Genomic DNA, 9,697 nt, shown 5'->3' with positions numbered 1-9,697 from the left:
ATACATTTTAGAGATTGATCAAACACGGATCGAAGAAGAAATAGTAATACTTTTATTAATTCATAGGACTCAACAGGACTCCTCCCCTCAACCTAAGAGGTTTAGAAACTCATACTAAAGTAAAAACAATGATAAAACGTGTATGATGGTAAAAAGTGTCTCCAAGAAGGTCTTAAATTACATAGATCAAATCCTTTAAATACTACACAAATGACTAGTAAGGGTAAAACAGTTTATTTAGTGCTAAAATCCACTTCTGGGGCCCACTTTGTGAGTGTTTGGGCTGAGTTTTGATGAAATCCACGTGTTTAGGCTTCCTTGGGCGTTGAACTCCAGTCCTGGCACTTTTTGGGTGTTGGACTCCAGCTTGGAATTCCTTTCTGGTGCTGGACGCCAGAACTAGTCAGATGGCTGGCATTGAACGCCAGTTTTGGGCCTTCTAATCCGAAGCAAAGTATGGATTATTATATATTGCTGGAAAGCTCTGGAAGTCAGCTTTCCATAGCCATTGAGAATGCTCCATTTGGACTTCTGTAACTTCAGGAAAGCTCTTCCGAATGCAGGCAGGTCAGATTTGGACAACATCTACAGTGCTTTCTCTGTCTCTGAATCAGACTTCTGCTCCAACTCCTCAATTTCATCCAGAAAATACCTGAAATTTTCCAAAAACACAAAAAGTTATAGTAGAATCAAAAAATGTGAATTTAACACTAAAATATATAAAAACTCAATAGAAACTAGACAAAAACTACTAAAAATTATATGAAAATGATGTCAAAAAGCGTATAAAATATCCGCTCATCAAGTATGTGAGAAGATAGCTAAGATTTCAGAGTTATTTATTTTTTCGGATTAAGATTTCTTACCAATTATTTTAATCATGCAAGATTCATTTCATGGCAAACTGTAATTGACTAAACCCTAATTCCTTAATGATTTAGTCTCCTCTAATCTAATCAACTGCCAATTCCTTGGTCACTTAATATAAATTACAGGGTTAGGTTCAATTATAGTATATTGGCCACAAAACCCTAATTACCCAAATATAAGAGGATTATATGTCACGTATCTCATTAAGTCCAAGCAATTAGTGGTTTAGGAAGAATTTACTTTCAAGCTATTATTCAAGTGAGATAACTTTTCCAAGAATCAACAAGAATTCATGTAGAATGAGAATTATTTTCCAATATAATCAAATTCATGAGATGAAGAACGAAAGTAATCCTTGAAATTAAATCAATTTTCCCATCGGTGCTAGCAACCTATACGGGACCCTTCCGATCTTTTTTCTCCCGCTACCACCGACGCTACTCAATATCAGACTCTTCAGTTCAGACCAAGAATTTACTCACCGGATACGCAACAAAATGCCATTCTCACACTCAAATATAACCCCATTATCACTATTTTCATTTGGCAATTTGGATACACACTTACAACTAAATATTCACTACTACTAGACATTTTGACTTATTTTCGGAAGAAATAGGTAGAGAAGTAGTAAAATATTTGTGGAGAATACAAAGGGTTGCACATCCTTTTATAACTGTTGAAAATTTGTCTTTACGTATTTCATTTACAATGTAAATGTCATAATTATTTACGTATCTCATTTACAGTGTAAATGAGATAAAATTACACGTATTTTCTTTATACTATAAATAATATATACACTTCATTTTTATCAACGAGATAAGTGATCCGATGTATTTTGATCAAAACACTACAAATTATTTATTTTGGTAAATAAAATATTTATTTTATTTATTTAATAAAAAAACCGGAATATACACAATACACTCATCTTGAATAAAACTCATATACGCAACCGAAGCAACACGTGGCGCCTAAGTGAGGCACGGTAACAAAAAACCAGCACCGTTAGTCAGGTACCGCACCCAAAATCAGTTGGCGCGAAACTCCACGCCAACACGCAGTGCCACTCACCCTCTCCACATTCACCTTTCTCAAACAAACTAGGGTTCAAGCATCGAAAATCTTCACATAAAAAACCTCGTGAACTTTTTCTGTTTCTGTAAAAATGGTTTCGAAGGGTGACGGGGCGGAAGTCGGCGAAAACAAGAAGCAGAAGAAGAGAAAGAACAATGAAGGAGAAACCGAAAGGCAACGACGTCGTCGAGAGAAAGAAGAATCTAAAGAGAAGGAAAAACTTTCTTTGCAAAAGCAAGCCGATATCATGTACAAGTTTCTCAATAGAACCAAAACTAGCGATCGAAATGACCAACACTTCAATACAAAGATCGAAACTCCGTTTGATTCAGCTACACTATCGATGGATGCTACCCTTCATTCTGGTCCTGAATTTTCCAGTGAGGACATTCGCAAGTGAGTTTTTTTAGAATTTATTTTATCTAAGATAATTTATGTTTGGTAATTACTTTAGACGCAAGGAAAGTAAATCAATTTTGTAGGATAAAATTAATTTTGAGAGCTAGAAATCAAACAACATCATAACTAGTAAAATCATCTTTACCTCTTCGCTGAATCAATTCTAAGCCTTCCATTGTATGGGTTTGCAGGGCACAGATTTCGATGTGGCGTGATTTGAGTAAATCGGTTCGATCAAAGAGGAGTCAGAGGTGGGGTATACGATTGAAACCTAAGTTTGAACTTTATAAGGAGCTTAAGCTTCGACCTACTGTAAGAGTGGCTCATTATGGTGACTTGATATTGGAGGAGCATGCAGAACGTTCTCTTCTTGATGTGAAGATGAACCAGCATGGGAAACAGTTATTTCAGTTTGATCATAGTCCAAGACCTGCCTTTTATGGTATTTGGGACAAGAAAAGGTGACGTAATGACGTTCTTCTACTTCCTTATTGGATTTCAGTTCCTCTATTAGAACCTTTCCTGTAAGTAACTTGGAATAGAAACATATTCAGGCCTTTCTACAAATGAGTATTCTTTTTCTTCATTTTTTCCTTACCTCTTATCTTTCTTTACATTTCTATGGTATCTTTTTTCTATGGAATATACTTACTTTGCTATAAAGAAGTGTTATCTGATGAGTGGTGTTATTAATGTTGTCCATCACATGTTTGTTGCTATATATATTGCCACATCTAGAGAAATTGGAGCCGAGACTCCTTGATTACTTTTATTGATTTTGAAATTGCTTATACGCACGTTATTTCCAGTCAAGTTGTTGGACCACGCCATCCTTTTAGGAAGGATTCCATCTTGGATTATGATGTCGACAGCGACGAGGAATGGAAAGAGGTACTTAAAATCCTTGTATTCAATTTAAATAAATGTATGGTGGATGTTATTTTCTGATTCTTTCTTTTCTAGGTGGATCCTGGTGAAAGCCTGTCAGGTTATGACCAAGATGAAGAGGAATGTTCAACATCTGATTATGAAATTTGTGGTGGGTATTTTGTTCCTGATGGATATCTCTCAGAAGATGAGGTACAGTATTGGTGCTTATATTGTTGCATTTGCTATTTGAATTTTCTCATTTCAGTCATTGGAAGTACGTAAGGGACTTTCTCACAAAAAAATAAAAGTATGAGTGATTTTTGGTGTGTTGCATTTATGCATATTTACTTGCCAATTCCAAGGGCAATCATACCTTCAGTACCTGAACTAACAACCTGAACTGTTTTTTAGTCAACCTATTTATTATATGTAGGGTGCACATGTGGATAAAATGGAAACAAATGTTGACATTGATGGAGCTGAGAACTTACCAAAAGGCAAGGATGATGTAGAGAGGGATGAGTTCTGTGCTTTGCTTCAACAACAGAAGAATCTAAATAATTTGATAAAGATTGCTCTTGGAAAAAATAAGCCATTGATTATAACAAATTTCATGCATGAGATGAGATCGGGTCAAGATAATGGTACTATTAAGTCAGAGCAGATTTGGTTGCAATACTTGAGTTTTCATGTAATTTCTGCCATAGATATATCTGTGAATCATTTTCAAGATGAGGACCAAAAACGCTCCAGCGGAGGCAGTGTCGCTCCGGTATGTGATGATGATGCTATTCCGGAATCGAATCTTCCTCTCATTGTAAGTTGTGCATTTTTTAATTGTACCAGTATCCTTGGGAAGCTGCATGGTTTGAGAAGGCTTAAGATCAACATTTCTTTATAATGATAATTAGGAATTTAGGATTTGAGTTAGTGTTATTTTCAGAGGCTTTAGTCACAATCATCTTATGTTTCCCGTAATTGGTTTGTTACGATAGCCCATCCCTTTTTGTCTTGCTCTTTTGAATTTGCAGCTAATCTGTGGAGCTGCATTCAAATATATCAGCATATAGTGATATTTTCTTTTCAGGTGGCTGCCATTCAGACTTATCCTAGGAGCTTAAGTAAAGTGTTGAAGTCTTTGAAACGAAGATTTCCTTCTGCCTCAAAACATTTACTGAAGGATAAAGTGTGTGAGATATCAAACTATGTTGATAACTGTTTGCAGGTTTGTGACAGTGGAGATTCCAAATTCTTGTGAGTACTGCTAATTTTTATAATGTGAATAATCCAAATGATAATAGATTGGATTCTGAGAAAAGGGAAAATATTCAAGGACTAATAAATGGATACGGCTGTCAAATGATAAATGCTGACATTAGACTTGCTACTGAATATTAGCCTATAGTGGATTCATCATGTTTGAAATTTTAACATCGAATGACACCTGTACAGTTATGAACCCATCCTAGGTGTGTTAAGTAGGATTGTTCCCTGAAGGATAAAACCTTGCATCTATTGTGGGTTTCCATGAACTTAACCCCAACGATAAATTTTGGAGTTGATGACCTATAGTGGCTAAATACAGTGTGGCAGTGATAAGTTTGGAATTGTTTGTAGATTATTTTTATGAACATGATTCAGATGAACCAAAAGCCACCTATTGTGGTTATTAGAATTGTCAACAAAATCTGGCAAATTGGATTTGCCATCTCTTGATCATATTTGCAGTCAGGAAAAGGAATTCTTATGTTGTCTTTAACTCGAAGATTAGATATTTTTAATGTATGTACAGTTTTCACCAGACGGAATCTTCTGATAAGATTAGTCCAAAGCATTTTAAGAGTAACTTTTTCCAAACCCTTGTTCTCATAAAGTCAAAAAAAGTTAACATTGCATAATTAAGCACTGATTGCTTGTGTTAGGGTTAATATATCAAACCAGATCATATTTCATCCTTTTCTGTTAGTCATTAAAATGGTCTTGTGTAAGGATTTTGCTGGAAAATAACTTTGGTAAACATCATCTGATTTCAAGAAAATCTTGATAAAAAGATTTTTAATAAGAATTGTTTATGCATCAACATGAATTTATAAATTTGTAAATATGGTTTTAGAGGGGAAAAAGAAAAGCAAAAAGACTAAACAAACAACAATAACAACAACAATAACAAAGCCTTGTCCCACTAAGTGGGGTCGGCTACATGAATCAAACGACGCCATTGTGCTCTGTCTTGTATCATGTCTACAGAGAGACCATTTACATGTAGATCTCGTTTGACCACCTCATGGATGGTCTTCTTAGGTCTTCCTCTGCCTTTCGCCCTTTGTCCATCATCCATCTCATCTACTCTCCTGACTGGATGTTCTATCGGTCTTCTTCTCACATGTCCAAACCACCTGAGACGCGATTCAACCATTTTTTCCACAATGGGTGCTACTCCAACTCTCTCCCTTATATCTTCATTCCTTATTTTATCCAATCGCGTATGACCACTCATCCATCTCAACATCTTTATCTCTGCCACACTCAGCTTATGTTCGTGCTCCCCTTTAGCCGCCCAACACTCCGTACCATACAACATAGCTGGTCTTATAGCGGTGCGATAGAATTTACCTTTAAGTTTTAAAGGCACTTTTTTGTCGCATATAAAACCAGATGCACTCCGCCATTTTGACCAACCTGCTTAGATTCTATGATTTATATCCTGTTCAATCTCTCCATTATCCTGTATGATGTACTCAAGATATTTAAAACTTTTAACTTTTCGTAGGATGTTTTCTCCAATCTTCACCTCTATATTGGGTTTTTTCCCTTTTCAAACTGAACTTACATTTCATATATTCCGTCTTGCTACGGCTAAACGAACAACAAAAAGACTAAACAAACAACAAAAAAAAAACTCTAATACCTATATTTATTTTAGTGATGTTTATTGCTTTTGCAAATGCTTAGAAAAATTAAAACATGCTCAAAATATGTGTTTTAAAAGCTTTTCAAGAAGCTTATACAAACAACTGCAAAATACTAGAATGGTTCTTATTTGAACAGCAACATAGCACATAAGTGTCTATTTTGTGCATCATTCTTAAATTATTGTCATACCCCTTTGAATTTGATTTTGATTTTTTTAATAAAAGCCAACTCTATCTTGATCGAGTATGACTAGGACCGCGTTCGTAGCTATGTTGAATTTATGGTTTCATTTTTGACCAGGTGAAGAAAGAAGTTCTAGTTAAGCTTGGTCTAGGTAATTTTCATTGTCTCAAGCACTTGACTATTGACATCAATTCTTTCTGCAGATGTTTTTCTTAACTAAATTTTTTGGTTGCACTGATAGATCAGGGTTGTTCAAAATCGGAATCAAGGAGCAGGACTGTGCATTCTTCAAGAAGTTGCTTTCCATCTACTAGTGACATCCTGAAACCTGGTGAAATTCTAATCCTATCATCCCAATAATCAGGTTATGTTATTCATGAATTAGTGCAGAGTTATTCTTGTAATCTAGAAGGTCCTTTTTCAATAGGATATGATTGGTTTGGGATATTAAACTCGCCTTGAGGATGATACTCCTGTCCTTTAACATTGTTTTCTTTTCTATGGGGCATGAAATATAGATGGTAAGCATATAAGTGTAGGGAATGCATGAGATCTTATCTAATTATCAAAAATGAGAAGAAAAATTATATTAAAACCCTAAATCCTAAATGTAATGACATGTTTGGCATAAATGAGGTTTTAGAGACTTGTACTGTTATTACTATTTTTGAATTGGCCACATGATGGCTGAAACCTGAAAGTATACTTTACAATGGGCTGGTAGTTAACTATTTAACAGATATTTAATTTCTTTTGTTGTTATATTATTAACTGTAAATTTTGCAGGAGAGTTTCTACTGGTTCCTTTAACAAACAATGATTACACGGCAGTTTTAACCCCTTTTTGTTGATATATTTTAATAACTTTTAGAGTTTGCAGTAGAGTTTCTACAGGATCCTTTAACGAATATTACCTTGCAGGTGATAATAAGAAAAAACAGACCTAGTAACTCAACTGCAAAAGAATGGAGATTGAGCATATTTTTAGAGAAGCAAATGTGGGTGGTTGACATTTTGACTATAACAGCTATTTTAAGAATAGCTAAGGATTTCTTTTTGTATATAGGGAAACATCCTTTCTTTGAATTCACTGATGTCACTAACTAGTAATTCTCCTCTGTATTGCTCTATGTTGTATTTTTTGGGATGTATAGCTAGATGTATAGTGATTAGGCCAGTTTAGTTGCAGAATACTAGTTGTCCTTTAGCTTTTTGTATGATACTTCCAATACTATTCCCGTTTCACAAAGGCACAAGTAAGATGGTTTTAGCTTTATTTGTTGTATTTATAGGTGTCACTAATTCTTTTCAAGTTTTAGACCTTATATAGGATGTCTTCTACTATTTTAGGTTTTAAAGAAAGGTAAATCGTAGTAATCTTTAGCAAGCATGAATGAACTTTCATCTTAAAGCGTGGGTGCTATTATCAGCTTATGTACTACACCATGGCTTACAAAAAGGGAGGAAAAATGACAGTGTAACGTGTTGCATCACTATTTCCTTCTTATGGTATTCGAGAACTCCTTTTAGTATTGACCAAAGTGCATATCGATATTTGAGCTTTTGGTTTTGTTTATTTGTTCTTAGAGTTTGATGATGGAGCATTATTATAAATCTCCCCCTAAGCATTCTTCTTAAATCTTAATACTTCAAAGAAGTAAAAGGAAAATGAATTGTGTGTCTTAAAATATCAAAAAGGTTATTACTTCTTCATATATTACTATATTAGTAATTGAGAGGAAAAACAATTTAGATAAATTTAAATAACATAAGGTTTGGATGTACTATTTTATGTTTGATAATAATTGATAAAAAATAAAATAAACATAGTGATTCTTAAGTACTTTTAGCTGTCAATAATGATCATTACAAGTTACAATGTTGGTTCCCCGTGATCGTTTCATTACAATAAATTCACATTGGTCTCATCGAAGAACCAACATATTATCCATTACCCTTAAAACCATAACGGAAGAAGAAAACTTTGCTGTATTATCAATTGCAATAAAACAATAATGGCCTCTTCTTTTGCTTCTGCGGCATCAACCACTCCTTCAGCTATTATTTCTCCCAATTACATTTGCAAATGCTCTTCATCATCTTCGTGTATGCTCTCTTTCCACCTTTCTCATAAAACCATGTTACCATTGTTCACCAAGGTATAATCTCTCCTATATTACTGCCACCAATTATATTTAATGGGGGTGTTACGTTATTTTTTGACAAACAAATTGAAAAGGAATGAATATTATAATATAGATTATAGTCAATTTAACTCCATCTTCAATTGGTGGCAGATTATAGTTAATTTAGTTCCATCTTCAATTGTAGGTACCACCACCTAGTCGGATCGTATTGCCTAGAGTTAAGGTCGAACCTGATGATGTTAGTATCTTTCATTGGCCCTCAATTGAAAATGCGCTTTCGGAGGCATTATATCACCTCTTGAACAAGCTTTTGGGCTCCATTTTTGTCTCCAAAATTACAACGATCGATAGTTCCTCAAATGCTACGGTTGATAACAAAACCATTTCAGAGGTAGCAAGGAGTGTAGACAATGATGCCAAGACAAGATCAAGTGAAGGAGTTTTGGCAACTGAAGAATCAATCTCTAATTTTATAACTCATGTTGCTAGCCTTGTCAAGTAAAATTAAATTTATAAAGCGTATTTTAAGTTTGGTACTTGAATAACTATTAGCTTTAAAACATGGTTGGACGAAAATAATGAAATTTTGTGCAGGTTGGTTGATTCAAGACACATTGTAGAATTACAATTGAAGAAGCTTGACTGTGAAGTAATAATAAGGAAACAGGAGGCTATGCCTCAACCACAAGCTCCTACCGAGGTTGCCATGTTGAATTGCCACCACACACCTTCGCCACCACCGGTAGTGTGACCTATCCCACATGATCCAACCTTCCTGGTGAATCTATGATAGCACTAGAATAGATTTATAACTATCTATCAATGCAGAAGATAGATTAATTGATTCTTGAAAACCAATTATTGTAAAAAGTGAAACAACAGTATCTTAGCTTCTCATCCTCACGCAAACATCAGAATCTTACCAAATTTAAGAGGAGTTTCCAATGCACATTCCTTGAATTCATCGTTAGCCACTTGAGTAAATGTTGTTTCCTTTTGTAATTTTAAGAGGTTTTGTTTTTTGCTTTTGTTTGTTTGTTTATTTTTTTTTAAACACACTCCAGTCCCTTCATAAATTTCCATATTATCTGTAAGTAGGGGTGCACAGACCCGGCCCGGCCCGAAGGCCCGGCCCGGTCTCGAATACTTTAGGGACTAATTTGGTGTGATTTCATCGGGTCTAGGGTCGGGTACGGGTCTCAAAAATAGACCTGGTTATTATTTTGGGTCGGGTC

The 9,697-nt window shown here is 34.9% G+C and overlaps 2 protein-coding genes across 4 annotated transcripts; both read left to right on the top strand.

Annotated features, from left to right (window-relative positions):
• The first annotated feature begins 1,802 nt into the window (after window positions 1–1,802).
• On the top strand, window positions 1,803–7,591 carry LOC107619084 (chromatin assembly factor 1 subunit FAS1). 3 transcript variants are annotated; one of them, XM_016321294.3, is made up of 9 exons: window positions 1,803–2,346; window positions 2,541–2,810; window positions 3,159–3,240; window positions 3,313–3,429; window positions 3,653–4,036; window positions 4,307–4,444; window positions 6,433–6,466; window positions 6,557–6,646; window positions 7,237–7,591. In XM_016321294.3, exons 1-9 carry the CDS (start codon window positions 2,042–2,044, stop codon window positions 7,260–7,262), a joined length of 1,446 nt encoding a protein of 481 aa, XP_016176780.1. In that variant the 5' UTR covers window positions 1,803–2,041; the 3' UTR covers window positions 7,263–7,591. The 3 variants fall into 3 exon arrangements, 2 of the variants coding, with proteins under 2 accessions (XP_016176780.1, XP_016176779.1); XR_015899772.1 differs by having other exon boundaries at window positions 1,841–2,346; window positions 4,307–4,473; XM_016321293.3 differs by lacking the exon at window positions 7,237–7,591 and having other exon boundaries at window positions 6,557–6,887.
• Window positions 7,592–8,204: 613 nt separating this feature from the next.
• LOC107617055 (uncharacterized) lies at window positions 8,205–9,402 on the top strand. Its single transcript, XM_016318879.3, has 3 exons — window positions 8,205–8,474; window positions 8,647–8,960; window positions 9,057–9,402. The coding sequence occupies exons 1-3, from the start codon at window positions 8,331–8,333 to the stop codon at window positions 9,211–9,213; spliced, it is 615 nt and encodes a 204-aa protein (XP_016174365.1). The 5' UTR covers window positions 8,205–8,330; the 3' UTR covers window positions 9,214–9,402.
• The last annotated feature ends 295 nt before the right edge of the window (window positions 9,403–9,697 follow it).

The sequence above is a fragment of the Arachis ipaensis genome, chromosome B9 (genome assembly GCF_059453495.1).
Source record: "Arachis ipaensis isolate K30076 ecotype BB chromosome B9, ASM5945349v1, whole genome shotgun sequence".
Taxonomy (NCBI): domain Eukaryota; kingdom Viridiplantae; phylum Streptophyta; class Magnoliopsida; order Fabales; family Fabaceae; genus Arachis; species Arachis ipaensis.
The sequence above is the reverse complement of the archived record's forward strand: the minus strand, read 5'-3'. Positions and strand labels throughout refer to the sequence as shown.

What these genes read in the sequence shown, in the direction of transcription:
- LOC107617055 (XM_016318879.3), top strand. Translation starts at nt 8,331, where the DNA reads ATGGCCTCTTCTTTTGCTTCTGCGGCATCAACCACTCCTTCAGCTATT. An exon ending in TGTTACCATTGTTCACCAAG is followed by an intron (nt 8,475 to 8,646) that starts GTATAATCTCTC and finishes CTTCAATTGTAG; the next exon opens with GTACCACCACCTAGTCGGAT. An exon ending in CATGTTGCTAGCCTTGTCAA is followed by an intron (nt 8,961 to 9,056) that starts GTAAAATTAAAT and finishes AATTTTGTGCAG; the next exon opens with GTTGGTTGATTCAAGACACA.
- LOC107619084 (XM_016321293.3), top strand. Translation starts at nt 2,042, where the DNA reads ATGGTTTCGAAGGGTGACGGGGCGGAAGTCGGCGAAAACAAGAAGCAG. An exon ending in GATATCTCTCAGAAGATGAG is followed by an intron (nt 3,430 to 3,652) that starts GTACAGTATTGG and finishes TATTATATGTAG; the next exon opens with GGTGCACATGTGGATAAAAT. An exon ending in TCTAGTTAAGCTTGGTCTAG is followed by an intron (nt 6,467 to 6,556) that starts GTAATTTTCATT and finishes TTGCACTGATAG; the next exon opens with ATCAGGGTTGTTCAAAATCG.